The 15,551-nt window shown below is 28.1% G+C and overlaps 2 protein-coding genes across 2 annotated transcripts in view; both read left to right on the top strand.

The window, feature by feature from the left end:
• Positions 1-1,319: 1,319 nt before the first annotated feature.
• The window catches only part of LOC111629796, a 34,108-nt gene continuing 19,876 nt past the window's right edge, over positions 1,320-15,551 (top strand). Inside the window, exons 1-9 of the mRNA XM_023373704.1 lie at positions 1,320-2,078; positions 11,314-11,504; positions 11,580-11,683; positions 11,791-11,940; positions 12,016-12,160; positions 12,240-12,406; positions 13,459-13,532; positions 13,612-13,772; positions 14,838-15,023. Of these exons, the coding sequence (XP_023229472.1) occupies positions 11,360-11,504; positions 11,580-11,683; positions 11,791-11,940; positions 12,016-12,160; positions 12,240-12,406; positions 13,459-13,532; positions 13,612-13,772; positions 14,838-15,023 (1,132 nt within the window). The 5' untranslated portion in view covers positions 1,320-2,078; positions 11,314-11,359. The remainder of the gene's footprint in view (positions 2,079-11,313; positions 11,505-11,579; positions 11,684-11,790; positions 11,941-12,015; positions 12,161-12,239; positions 12,407-13,458; positions 13,533-13,611; positions 13,773-14,837; positions 15,024-15,551) is intronic.
• On the top strand, positions 2,072-4,414 carry LOC111629794 (hamartin-like). The gene is given in 3 exon segments (XM_023373702.1): positions 2,072-2,927; positions 2,929-3,073; positions 4,139-4,414. Coding segments are annotated over 3 exon segments (1,152 nt in total). The 5' UTR covers positions 2,072-2,126; the 3' UTR covers positions 4,345-4,414.

Here is a 15,551-nt window from a genome sequence, read left to right as displayed (position 1 = left end):
GAAATGACTCCCTTATTTTTTCCCGTCATTGCTGCCGCAACACTTCAGAAAATAATATTCAATTTAAACTAGACGAATTACATCGAAAAATATTTATTTATAATTTCTTCTAAACATCTCGCGGGCCGGATAGAAACTCTTCGCGGGCCGGGGGTTGCCCACCGTTGTTTAAGAGCATTGATTTAAATTTGTGGTGCTGCAAATGATCCTTTTTATTGATATTAAAGGAAGGAAATCTTATCAAAAAAAGATTTTTAATAGGTTATCAGTCTTCTACTCTAAGTTGATTATAAATTGATTTTTTCAAATATGTAATAATGTTATGGTATACAAATGACTATTTTCTGGCTGTAAGATTTCTCTTGTACTTTACAGGAAAATGATCAAAAATTTGAGTTAATTTGATCATTTTGGAAATTTAGCATGTTTTAGAAATTTTCTAAACTCAAATTTAAAATTCCTCTCTATAATAGTTAAATCCAATAAAATTTTAGGTCATAAGATTTCAAAAATAAGTGTCTACGTATTGGAGCAAAAGTTATAAATAGAAAATTTAAAAAAATTAATGATCACAACAGAATTATAAAGTTGATTTTGAATGACACTTGAAAACATTCAGCATTAAATACCTTAAATACAAAATTTGATACAGTTAACAATTATTCTAGAAATATTTGATTATAAATTCAGTAGTATGGTAGTTAGAATTACCAAGCATGTAAACAAAATTTAAAATCTAACCTAAATTATTTTTTCTTGGAGCAAAAAATTTTCAAAAACTTTACACTTCTGGAGTATACATACACTTGTTTCTCCAGTTGATTTCAGACAAAACTTTTTCTCCAGTTGATTCACTGGATAACGTTTAACTCCAAAAACAGGAGAATTTTTGAAAAGATTTACTCTAGAAAAGCAATTTGGATAAGATTTTACATTAGAGGAGTTTCCTTACAAAAATAATTTAATTAATTAAAAATAAATTCAAAATGACCTATTTTTTCTTGTGAAAATTTAAATTGAAATGGTCACACATTTACTTTTTTGTATATTGAACTGGATAAGACCATTTTATCCACTACTACTGGAAGCCTTGCTTACTCATTTGCAAATTATATTTTGGGCATTGAACATACACCAATTGATAATGTACATAAAATATAATTTAATATTAATGCATTAAATAATTAAAACATTTATGCTGTAATTTAATTACAATAATTAGTCATTTAACTTTAAATATTAATTAAATTCCTTTTTTTTCCCATAAATGTTTTCTCTTAAAGAAATTCTTACTACTTATTATTAAATTAATAATAAAATTAAAATTGTAATTACCAAATTATTTAAAAGGGACATTCACTAGTTTTTCTTATTAGGATTATTTTTGTGATTGTCATATATACTCATTAAGGGAAAGACAAGATTCTAATGATGTTTCTAATTGCATTTTGTGATATTTATCATAATCGAAGACCATTTTTATTTTTAAAAATATTTTCCAAATAAATCTGATTGTGAGAATTTTTTTATTAGAGTGTCTTTGAGAGATATTGCTTTTCTTTTTCTTATCTTTTAAAATGTTGGAATGTATTCTATATAAAACAGAATTTCTAAAATAAGTAATAAAATGCTAAATGGCGTGGAAGTCCGCAAGTTTGCTAAGATACAATGGTTTTTGAGGCTAAGCTGGCCTCCTCTCCCAATTTCTAATTGCAAACACCAATCAAATAATGACATTTTAGGACATCAGAGATTCATTTCGAATAATCAAAAGCTAAATGGGAGTAAGTAACCATGTACTGTATTATAGAAATATTCATTTGAAAACCAAAAAATTAATTTGCATTTTATACCGTAGAAGACACGGGACAAAGCTTTAAACTGTCACACAATTATCACAAACATTTTGCGATCCCTACCAATTGGGTTGCAATTTTCAAAAATTTGTAGACAGACTGAATTTATATATCTGTAATCTCTAGAACGGAGTTAGACTAAAGTCGGAGTTAGACTACGTCAGAGAGAAAACAATCCGCTCAAGGATTAGACAAGGATCATCTGATTGACGGGAAGTTAAGGATTCAAGGGATGTGACAATTGGTGCAGTTATTAAAATAACTTTCATTATGTATCATCGGGGAGAGAAGAAAGAGCAAGCAAAGAGCGGAACTCATCATATAGAAGTTGTGGAGTTGCTCTCTTTACTGGAGACAAATGACAATCATGTGGTGGAAGAAATTAAAATGTTGATACATGAACAACTGAATAACACTAAAGAAGCATGGTTGTTACATGGCCTAGTAGATTACTTTTTAGCTATGCAATCACAGCAGTGTTTAGAAATTATTGTGGGTGTTAGAGAACCACATGATAAGCATTTGTTTGATAAGCTGGCAGACTGTTTAAAAGGTAATTCAAGGTATGATGCTCTTACTCTCTTGGGATATATTGTTTGTAGACATCCTTCTTGGTTACATAAAATCACTCAACATCATATAATGCACAATTTAATTAATATTCTCAAGACAGATACTACCATAACAAACTTAGTGAGTGCTGTTCTTATTATTGTCACATTATTACCTGTAATACCTTCACTTATTGGTTCTCACCTTCAAGAAATTTTCGAATCATTCTCACACTTAGCATCTTGGAGTACAAAAAAACCTGGCAATATACCTGAAATTTTTATTCTACATCTTCAAGTTAGTGTTTACGCATTATTTCACCGTCTGTATGCCATGTATCCTTGTAATTTTCTCGCTTACTTGAGTTCCTATTATGGCCGTCGTGATCAAAATCAAGAAAGTTTTCACGTCTTCGCTGAAACTATTAAGCCAATGTTAGAACGAGTAAGATTACATCCATTATTAGTAACAGCATCAAAAGAAACAGAGCTGACAACAACGAGATGGAAAAAAATGGATATTACATGACATATTAGTAGAATGTGCAAAAGTTTCTTTAGATTTAATTGAAGGAGCATGCGAAGAAGTACCCCAATGCCAATTACCAAAGCCATGTCAAATTATGGGTGGTAAACATGGCTTTTCAGCTTCAAATGTCCATAGAGGTATGTATGCTTTTATTAAATTTAGATAAATTTGTCTTTCATTTTTGACAAGACTGTCTTGTTTATAAAATCGTACTGCCCAATGTTCTTACCATCATAGAGGTATGAAGGATTACATGTCTAGAGTTGATATTTGGCACAGAGTATTAGGTGCCCAAATCATTTGCACATAAAAAATCCAGACTCGTAGGTAGTCAGGGAACTGAGAATCGAGTCAAAATAAAATACGAAATGGTGACCCTCTTCTACAAACAGGCAAAACAGCCACCTCACCCCACCGCAGTCAGGTAGGGGAGCGTACCACCCACAGTCATACTTAGAAGTGAACTCTGACCTTAGGACTGAACACGTAGTTTCTTCTATGCTAAATAAAATTTGTAATTTAATTTTGTAAATTTGGGAGTGCTTCAAATATGACGTTAAAACAGTTTTATGCCATTACAAGTAGGTTTTTTAATATTATCTAGTATAGTAAAATCGTAGGAACGATAAAAATTTGACGTTATATTAGGATTGTCATTACATTCGATGACGTTATAATCGGGTTAAACTGTATATTGTTTGTGCAAAATAAAAAAATAATTTCGGAGGCTATAATAGCCACAATTATTTTTTCAAAAACGGGAACTTTTCGTTACACATCAACAAAAATTCAATCTGGGTCGACACGCAACGGAGAGAAATTTTGAAAAATTAGATAGGTTAATTTCATCAAAGATGCATCATGGACAGTCTTGTGGTCGTGGCCGGTGAAGTTTGAACGATTGCGCTCAAAAGCAGCGATATCAAAGAAGATAGGAGAATGAGAACAAGAACTGCCTTGAGCATCAAAGTGATTCCGTCTCTGAGACATAGTCTCGTCCCAAATATGGTTTTGCTATTTTACTTGTTTTTAATAACATGATTCTTTTATTTATATTGAATCAAATAAATTAAATGTTTGAGATTTTTATAAATTGTCTTTTATATTTATATTCATTTACTTTACTTTGTTTAGACATAACAGAATCTTTTAAAAACTTCTGAAACATTAAATATTGAAATGAATATTTCTTTAACTTTTAGAATCCACTTCTCTGCCATTTACTCCTGCTAGTCCTACTTCAGTAGTTAATGAAGCTTTAACAAAATGTCAAACAAAAGAGCATGGTTACATATGGAGTCCTTCTACAGTTTGTGATTTAGATGTATCTCCCTCTAATAAATTAAGTCCTTCAGAAACTTCTACAACTAGTACACAACCTGATTCAGGTAATAAAAAAGAACTTTGAAATTTATATTCAGTTTTATGTTCAGAAATTTTTAATTAACAAAATATATGAAGATATAAAAAAATAAATAAATTTTGATTTCATACAGTCAAGTGGGATAAAAATTATGAAATTACCTAATTTTTAATTTATTATAATTTTGAAAAACACAACAGTATATTTTTGTGAATAAAGTTTCATTGTTGCATTTGAATAAAAATTTTTAATGTATTGATTGCAATATTTTACTATGCATGCTAATTTTTAACATGATGTTAGTTAAATATTTTACTCTATATCCTGTGTTAAAATAAGTACTGTACACATATTTTAACATCATAAATCACTTTTATTGCACTTAACTTTGCATAATCAATCAAAAACATATTCTGGAAAATATGAAATGATTTTTAAACATTTAAGAAATGCAATAGTACTTTTTTGATCCTTAGTTGGTGTGAGGAAGTTTCCAAATCTAATCTCATTTAATCCAAATCTAGGTAATAAGCTTTGATTATAGAAAAACCTTATCAGTTAAGTTTTCTGCCTATTATTTAAAACTCTCTCATCTTTTGTTCATAATTTTTACACATAGAAATGGCAGAATTTAACTTTGATTATGACTAAATCATTTATTATTTATAACCATAAATAATGGGAATTGAACAGTTATTCAGTATCTTCCCATAGGAAATTGCTTGATAGCTATTAGTTACAAAATAATAGGAGTATATTGATTTAATTTTATTGTTTAGTAAATAACTCTTCTAGATGATTGGTAACATATGACATTTTAACTCAAAAATAGCAAAGATTTTTAATATTATCAAGAAATAAAATGTGAAGTTTCTTGGAAAAGGCAGTATTCCACACTATGACTAATTTCTGAAATCCAGGAAAGCACTATCCTGCAAACAGTGGAAAAAAGCAATTATGAAAAGTGTGCTTAAAGTTAAACGTGTTAGTAATGAATCATTCTAAAAGTAGTAGTCTTGCTCAGTCAGAATACTCTGCAGTGATGATGTTTCTTAATGAAGTGAACTAACTCTTCCTTTGTAAACTTTGTTAGAAAGGAAAAGTTAGTTCACTTCATTAAGAAAATGGCGGCCAACAATATTGATGTTTCTAAATCTACTCGAGTGTTTAAACTGTGAATTAAAAGGTGAAATGATAGGAATAACTGTCCACCCTTAGCAATCTAAGAAAAATATTTTGGATAAGGCTGCTTTAGCAACATTCATATCTTCGATTTTAGAAACAGCCATTTAGTTATAAATGAATCGTTCACAAAGTGTAACAAAATAAGAAAATGATGTTATTTTCGTTTAAGTCATTTGACTTTATGAACATATCCTATAACTATTCACCTCCATAGAAAGTTTTCTTCATAAAAATTTTAATTTTTAATCAATCCTAAAATTTAGTATGAATAATTAATCTTAAAACAGTATTTTATGAATTTCTATAGCAAATTTATATTAAAAAAATTATCTACTAATTTCTATAAATATTAAGTTTATATCATTGATGGCACCAAGACTGTGTGTGCTAAGATGAACTAAAAATGCTTATTCTGAAGAGCAGTTTTAGAATATATATATTTTTTTTATTTTATGCTGCCTGAACTTAATTTATAAAATAATAAATATAAGACATTTTTGATAAAATTTTATTAAAAATATCATTTTTAATAAAATTTTCCAAAATGATGATGTTTCCAAAATTTATTTTTGTAATTACGTAACATAAAACTAAGTGTGAGAGAATAATTATTCTATTCTCTTTATCTCAAACACATCTGAGAAGCAGAAGTTGAAAATAAATTAGCTCTAAATATAGATTGTTTTGGTTCCTATTTAACATACTTTTGTTCACTTGTTTTTAAAACAAGAAGAGTAATTATAACCTAAAGTATGAATATAGAAAATGAAAATCGTTGTTTTAAAGTAATAGAAATAAATTTTGTTGTTTAATTAATTTTTAAAAATTTATTAAAACAAAACTTTTTATTTATTTATTTTTTCTTATTTAAAATAAATTTCTTTATTGTAATAAGAAAATTTGAGAGTTAATTGTTTGGTTCTTTATAACTGAATTTTTAATAAAGTTTGGATTTATTATTAAAATTAATCAATTAATTTATAGAAAGAAATTTTTATTTTATAATTTTACTTTCTTAATTTAATGATTTATTTTAAATTACGTATGTAAAATAATAATTTATAAAATAGTAGATCATAGCTATTGCATTTTAAATAAACAATTTCATAAGATAAAATTTAGATTATACAGGAAACAAAACAATATTCAGTTTAGAATGAAATGCATTTACACATCACAATTCATCTCAGTCATATGAATTCTAAATGCATTACAGTCTTATATGGATTTCAGTGTATTCAAGTTCAGCATCAAAATCCTGCCTTAAATTTGTTGAGAGTTAGAAAATATGTTGATCCTTCTTTGATGTGAATGAGATAAAGCAGTTAAAAATTTTATTTAAATATATGTAACTCAGCAATTCTCAACTTATTTCAATCATGGAACTTTTTTCAAGTTGATAAAAAGTTTTTAAAGGATTCTATCTGCAGATGCGTAGGATCTCAACTAATGGGACAATCGAATGCGTGCATTTTTTTTAATCATTAAGTGAACACTCAAGTATTGCCAGCCTTAGGTATCAGTTCCTTTGATAAGAATGAATACTTTAATTTTCAAATATAAAAATCAAAATACTCGGGAAAGAATGAAATATATGATTTGATTCTTTGACCATTAGACTCAATGGATTTTATTTTTCACAAATGTGAGCTGAGCGGTGCCTGTGCTTAGATCTCTTTTTCCTACAGAATATTAATAATTTTTGAAACTTTAAAATATGAATGAAAAATTTATTAAAATATAAATGATTAATTAAAGCTCAAAAACTAATTTTATTGGAAGGGCTCTAGATTTAGATGTATCTCCCTCTAATAAATTAAGTCCTTTAGAAACTTCTACAACTAGTACACAACCTGATTCAGGGCTAGTCTCTTTGCCATCTGCNTTGCATTCCAACCATACCCCCAGTCCCAAAGGTGACGGATTAGAGGGGTTCTGCTGTATATTTTATTCTTAGCAGGAACCTATAGAATATATGCACAATTGTAATTTAGTTATATAGTGTAAAAGAATGCAATAAATGTTGAAGGTGTTGAAGGGTAGAAATGTAGTAACCATAACAGACAGGGTGAGTTGCCTGGTAAAGTGGCTTTAATACAGCTGGATAAGTAAGCAATGACATAACCCGTTTCAAATGAAAATAGACAATCCAGGTCTATTAGAGTTGCTTTACCAGGCAATGTGCCTGCAATTAAACTGTTGATATAAAGAATTTATCTGTTATAGTTGTTATAATGTTGCTGGACTGTATAAGTTAATGATGATTGAGTGTCTTAGAAGGAAACTTAATTTCTAAAGAATTTATTCAAATTATAAAATATAATTTGAATAAATTATTATATGAAACATGGTAATACAGTACATAATAATTTACATTTGCTACTCCTGGATATATTTGTCAGATCATAGGTTTAGCTATAAAAATATTGCAAGAAGTTTGCAGAATGAAAATAATAAACAAGGTCAATTGTAATAAAGTTGTTTACATGAGATTAAATCTAAACACTATTTTAGGAGTTTTTTTGAATATGAATCATTGTCAAACAAAATGAATCTTGTTATAAAACTCAGTGAGATTCATGATTATTAAAGATGATTTCCAATGTTTCTCTGAACTATCTTATTATTTTAGAGAAAATTTTCAATAAAAACATTTCATTATTTACACTTTCAATAGAATCTAGTAGTTGAGGATTTTTGTTTATAATTTCTGAATGCCTTGCTTGATTTCAAACCTGATTGCACTGTTTGATTCAGTATTGAAAATGCCTTAAAACAGCCATAAGATAAAGATTACCATCTGAAATTTTAAAGTTATAATCATTTTGACCTTTAAAGCTTAATTAGGTTAAATTATCAAAATAGTATGCAAAAATGCAGTTTTTAGGTCTGCTAATATATTCAAAGTTTCAAGCATCTGTTATAATGAGAGAAATAGTCTTTCTGATCATAGTACAGTACATTATGATTTTTTCTTGTATATGTAAGCAATGTTTATTGAGCTGAAATTTTGAAGTTGCAGATCTATACATTCCCACTGTCGTCTATCCTTTATTAATCTTGAGAACAAAGTTAGATAGATGAAAATCAAGACCAGATAAGGAAAGTTAAAATATGATTAAAAAGTACAGCCTATCATTGTGACAATACAACAAGTAATTGCTCATTTTTATATTAACAGTTTATAGTATTTCGTTATAATAAAATTAATTCAATATAAGTTTGTATTCATTTGAAAAACCAAGATTTACAAGAAAAATTAATAAATTAAAATTGTAAAAATTAAAAAACTAAATAATGAATATATTGATTGAGTAGATAAAATTAATATCTAAAAATGATTAGATGCAACTTTCGTTTGAAGTTTTATAATATATTTGAATACAGAGCAGTCAGTGTATGTCCAACGTAATAAAATCATGTTTAATAAATTCAAAATGTGTGATCAAACAAAATTCAACATTATTATTTTTTTTAATGAAAACAATTTTCTTTTATATCCATTGTTTGTTATGTCTATTTCTATTTATGTAGTTAGAAGCAAAATGAAGACTAATTATTAGTGATGTAACGAATGTTCGGTTACTATTCGATATTCAGCCTATTTTTCGCTATTCGGCCGAATACTGAATACCTAAAAACAGGAGTAAGAAATAACAAAAACACCTTAAATTAATCATTTTGGTATTTAGATTTAATGTTATCGGGTTAGTGTTGTTTGTTTATATTTATTTATAACTTATAACGTGCACAAAATAAAAAAAGAACATAATATTAGTCACTTGTATTCACAATTTATAATTACAAAGATCAGCACACGTACAACCTATTCGTTCAAGAATCATCGCACATGTGAGGGTCTGACCCTGCCTATCCTTCTTTTTAAGCACTTGTCTTTGCTCTTCCCTTTCTCTTTCCTCTATCGCTCTAGTCCACATATGCCTATGCATACATCATAATACACCCTCACAATACTTTCGATTTGTCACTTTTCCATCATAGATTTCCCATTTTACAATTATGTGACTCATAGCCTGATGATAACGGAGAAAAGAGACAGATAGGAGATCGGTATAAGTCACAGTTATGATTTCACAGATTCGAAACAGCTTGGTAGCCCGAACAACCCCAGGCTTTCGCCCATGCACGCTAAGTGACTTTCATTACAAGCATTTAGCTTTTCGAAGTCTATGACAATAATTGTTTGGCATTCATGGCTGCAAATTTCATGCCAATAAGCTGCCTCGAACAAGTTGAGGCAGCTTATTGAGTTGATAACATAATCAACTTGTTCGATTATGTTATCAACTCAATTTCATATTTACTTTCACTTTGCGGTCCTTCTCCGTTCTTCTTCTGTTATTTACACCTGTAGGTCATTTCATTGTTATCCACATTTGATATCATCACTTATCACATGATGCTCTTGTCTGAACTGTCAAGAATTAATGCGATTGGCGAAGCGTAGTGACAGTGGGCCAATAGAGAGCAGGGTCCTTGCCATAATGTGGTTTGCAAGCCAATTTTCATACATGCATTAATCAAGCTGAATAGTTTGGCCGAATATTCAGCTATTCGGTCTGAGGCCGAAAATACTATTCGGCACAACACTACTAATTATACTTAATCAACACCCAAATAAAATAATTTTACAAATTCTTCCCTTTAGTCAGATTCAAGATACATGTTATAATTTCTATGTAATTAATTAGCCAAGTTCTATCCTGATAGTATCCGGTTTTTATCATTTGATTATATAAAGTACAGAACTTAAGGATTGTTTTTATAATAAAATCTGTGGATGAATAATAATAATTGAATGTTTTTATCTTTGTTGATGTTTGATTTAAGTTTAGAATGTCATAAATATTTTTATGTTATGTACTGTGTATTAATAATCTAACACACACAATATGCATTTGTTCATTTTAACATTTATCTATTTGCAAAAGAGATCTTTTTAGCATTGCACAAGTATTGTATTGCTCATGCAATTGTGAAAGTATAATTTTAAAGGAATGTTTACGAATATAAAGCATTATAGTAATGCCTTATCAAGTTGCAGCTGTATGATGATGGCATTTTTATAAATCCATTGGTAGCAGGTCAAAACATGCTCAAGGTTTCATTTTTAATTTGCATTTTGTTTTAATTCAAACACAAATTATTTATTGCATTTTGTTCTTATGATCAAAAATTTTTGTATTGCCATGGAACTGCCATGCAGTTTACATGTGTCTTTTTCTTAAATGAATTAATTTTTTTCACTGTAAACATTACAGTGAAACCAATGTACTTTATGCATATACTTGTGCAGTACACTGGAAAGATCTCTTTTGCATCTGGATAAAAGTTGAAGTGAACATCTTGTATAATAAATTTGATAGAAGCAAGAATTTGCATAGATTATTTTTATGTTGCAAGTAAAGTTCTTGTTTTTTTTTTCTATTATTAATTTTTAACATTTAATGAATATTATGGAGGATTAGCATGTATATATTGTGATTTTATATATTTAGAATTCAGTTAAAAGTAATTTCATCTTTTCTCTGTTATGTTAATACCTGCTATTATTTTTTGTTTTAAACAAAATGGAATCACACAAAACTACTGAATTAAATGTTAGCAAATTTGGAAAAAGTTTATACAATGAATCCTATTAAAATAGAATAAATTGTTTGCATAAAATAACATAAAAATGTGGAAGTTGTAGAATATTATTGTAACTAAATCAATTTCTAAATATTAATCAATTTACTTAATTTTATCATTACAAAACTAAGATATTTGAAAACTTGGTAAATTTATCTTTTTCTTAATTTAGTTAAGGATTCAAGGGATGTGACGATTGGTGCTGTTATTAAAGTAACTCATTATGTATCATCGGGGAGAGAAGAAAGAGCAAACAAAGAGTGGAACTCACCATATAGAAGTTGTGGAGTTGCTCTCTTTACTGGAGACAAATGACAATCATGTGGTGGAAGAAATTAAAATGTTAATACATGAACAACTGAATAACAGTAAGATTTTTAATTTTTTGATGCAGAAACAAAATTTATTTGATTAATAAAGAACTATTTTATAATTTTATTTAGCTAAAGAAGCATGGTTGTTACATGGCCTAGTAGATTACTTTTTAGCTACGCAATCACAGCGGTGTTTAGAAATCATTGTGGGTGTTAGAGAACCACATGATAAGGTAAGTGTGATTATTTTTCTTAAATATAATTTTCTTATTACATTTAAAAAAGAGAGAACAAGAAAATACCAATTTTCTGTTTTGAAATAATATATTTTCTTCCAAAGCATTTGTTTGATAAGCTGGCAGACTGTTTAAAAGGTAATTCAAGGTATCCTGCTCTTACTCTCTTGGGATATATTGTTCGTAGACATCCTTCTTGGTTACATAAAATCACTCAACATCGTATAATGCACAATTTAATTAATATTCTCAAGGTAAATTTCAATTTACGCTAAATTTTTAATAATAATAATAATAATACCATTATTAAATTTTAAATAACTTTACAGACAGATACTTCCGTAACAAACTTAGTGAGTGCTGTTCTTATTATTGTTACATTATTACCTGCAATACCTTCACTTATTGGTTCTCACCTTCAAGAAATTTTCGAATCATTCTCACACTTAGCATCTTGGAGTACAAAAAAACCTGGTAAGTAAACCTAGTTTATTTAATTAATGTTATTACAGATTGTAATTAGCATTAAGTATCTGTAATTTACATTTTTTAGGCAATATACCTGAAATTTTTATTCTACATCTTCAAGTTAGTGTTTACGCATTATTTCACCGTCTGTATGCCATGTATCCTTGTAATTTTCTCGCTTACTTGCGTTCCTATTATGGCCGTCGTGATCAAAATCAAGAAAGTTTTCACGTCTTCACTGAAACTATTAAGGTGTGTGGTTATATTCATTAATAATTTTGATATATTAGAAATACATGCAGTTAAAAAAAAAGTTATCATTTTAAATATACTTTTACACATTATTTTATTCCTCATCTCTTGATGTAGATTTACTTTTTCATTTGAAAACAAAATAAAAAATTTTTGCTTTAAAAATCAAAACATTTTGTAATCATAAATCAGAAACTTTAATTATGGCCTAAGTGGTGTCCAAACTTTTGAAAACTTTCAATTGGGTGGGCCAAAGTTTGCATAAGTCATAGATAAGAAAGTCACAAATGTTTTGTTTATTTCATATATACAAACAAAAGGGATAATTCCTATAATTTATATGCAGGTTGCCAAATATGTTTCATTGTTAGGTAAAGTTTCAGTGTTCCATTCTAGAACATCTAAAAACATACAGAAATAAAATGCATATTATGAATTCAAGCTTAAGAATAAAATGAAGAAATGAAATTATCAAAAATATTAAATAATCTTATAAAAAATTATCAAACTTATCACACATTTTTATACAATTTTATAAAATACTTTTTAAAATTCTGATTATTCATTCTCAATTAAATTTTTACGAATACTAACAGTTTAGTTCTTTATATTAAATAATATCATGGTCATTTCTATAATCATTCCATGAGATTATAAAAGATAAATTTGCAGATTTCAGCTGTTTTTTAAGTGAAAATTGTAGTAAATTAAATTTTTGAGAAGAATATTTTTACAGGAAAATGCTTATTATTTCTGTTAGTAATCATATAAGACTGTGTGATTAATGACAAAATAAAAATTGTGACATCATAGTCAATAAACTGTGATTTTATATGATCAAATTTTAAAGTGATGTGATATAAGACAACCACATACCAAAATCATGTTTTGATTTTTTCTGTATAAGAGAACTTCATCATCATATACCCAAAGTTTCATAAATAGAATAGAATTTAATAAAAACTTTTGAATTATTTAATATTTTGACATTCATACATTTTATTATTATATTATGTATCATTTTGAATTAATTGTATATTCAAATTTTTCAGCCAATGTTAGAACGAGTAAGATTACATCCATTATTAGTAACAGCATCAAAAGAAACAGAGCTGACAACAACAAGGTAAATAATATTTCAATATAACATCTAAATTGTTAAATATCTATTGACATTTTTATAGATGTTAAGATTATATTTATAGATGGAAAAAAATGGAAATACATGACATATTAGTAGAATGTGCAAAAGTTTCTTTAGATTTAATTGAAGGAGCATGCGAAGAAGTACCCCAATGCCAATTACCAAAGCCATGTCAAATTATGGGTGGTAAACATGGCTTTTCAGCTTCAAATGTCCATAGAGGTATGTATGCTTTTATTAAATTTAGATAAATTTGTCTTTCATTTTTGACAAGACTGTCTTGTTTATAAAATCGTACTGCCCAATGTTCTTACCATCATAGAGGTATGAAGGAGTACATGTCTAGAGTTGATATTTGGCACAGAGTATTAGGTGCCCAAATCATTTGCACATAAAAAATCCAGACTCGTAGGTAGTCAGGGAACTGAGAATCGAGTCAAAATAAAATACGAAATGGTGACCCTCTTCTACAAACAGGCAAAACAGCCACCTCACCCCACCGCAGTCAGGTAGGGGAGCGTACCACCCACAGTCATACTTAGAAGTGAACTCTGACCTTAGGACTGAACACGTAGTTTCTTCTATGCTAAATAAAATTTGTAATTTAATTTTGTAAATTTGGGAGTGCTTCAAATATGACGTTAAAACAGTTTTATGCCATTACAAGTAGGTTTTTTAATATTATCTAGTATAGTAAAATCGTAGGAACGATAAAAATTTGACGTTATATTAGGATTGTCATTACATTCGATGACGTTATAATCGGGTTAAACTGTATATTGTTTGTGCAAAATAAAAAAATAATTTCGGAGGCTATAATAGCCACAATTATTTTTTCAAAAACGGGAACTTTTCGTTACACATCAACAAAAATTCAATCTGGGTCGACACGCAACGGAGAGAAATTTTGAAAAATTAGATAGGTTAATTTCATCAAAGATGCATCATGGACAGTCTTGTGGTCGTGGCCGGTGAAGTTTGAACGATTGCGCTCAAAAGCAGCGATATCAAAGAAGATAGGAGAATGAGAACAAGAACTGCCTTGAGCATCAAAGTGATTCCGTCTCTGAGACATAGTCTCGTCCCAAATATGGTTTTGCTATTTTACTTGTTTTTAATAACATGATTCTTTTATTTATATTGAATCAAATAAATTAAATGTTTGAGATTTTTATAAATTGTCTTTTATATTTATATTCATTTACTTTACTTTGTTTAGACATAACAGAATCTTTTAAAAACTTCTGAAACATTAAATATTGAAATGAATATTTCTTTAACTTTTAGAATCCACTTCTCTGCCATTTACTCCTGCTAGTCCTACTTCAGTAGTTAATGAAGCTTTAACAAAATGTCAAACAAAAGAGCATGGTTACATATGGAGTCCTTCTACAGTTTGTGATTTAGATGTATCTCCCTCTAATAAATTAAGTCCTTCAGAAACTTCTACAACTAGTACACAACCTGATTCAGGTAATAAAAAAGAACTTTGAAATTTATATTCAGTTTTATGTTCAGAAATTTTTAATTAACAAAATATATGAAGATATAAAAAAATAAATAAATTTTGATTTCATACAGTCAAGTGGGATAAAAATTATGAAATTACCTAATTTTTAATTTATTATAATTTTGAAAAACACAACAGTATATTTTTGTGAATAAAGTTTCATTGTTGCATTTGAATAAAAATTTTTAATGTATTGATTGCAATATTTTACTATGCATGCTAATTTTTAACATGATGTTAGTTAAATATTTTACTCTATATCCTGTGTTAAAATAAGTACTGTACACATATTTTAACATCATAAATCACTTTTATTGCACTTAACTTTGCATAATCAATCAAAAACATATTCTGGAAAATATGAAATGATTTTTAAACATTTAAGAAATGCAATAGTACTTTTTTGATCCTTAGTTGGTGTGAGGAAGTTTCCAAATCTAATCTCATTTAATCCAAATCTAGGTAATAAGCTTTGATTATAGAAAAACCTT

Source organism: Centruroides sculpturatus, unplaced genomic scaffold (assembly GCF_000671375.1).
Source record: "Centruroides sculpturatus isolate CEXI.00-Female unplaced genomic scaffold, Cexi_2.0 scaffold446, whole genome shotgun sequence".
NCBI lineage: Eukaryota > Metazoa > Arthropoda > Arachnida > Scorpiones > Buthidae > Centruroides > Centruroides sculpturatus.
This window is presented reverse-complemented; position numbering and strand designations above follow the sequence as displayed.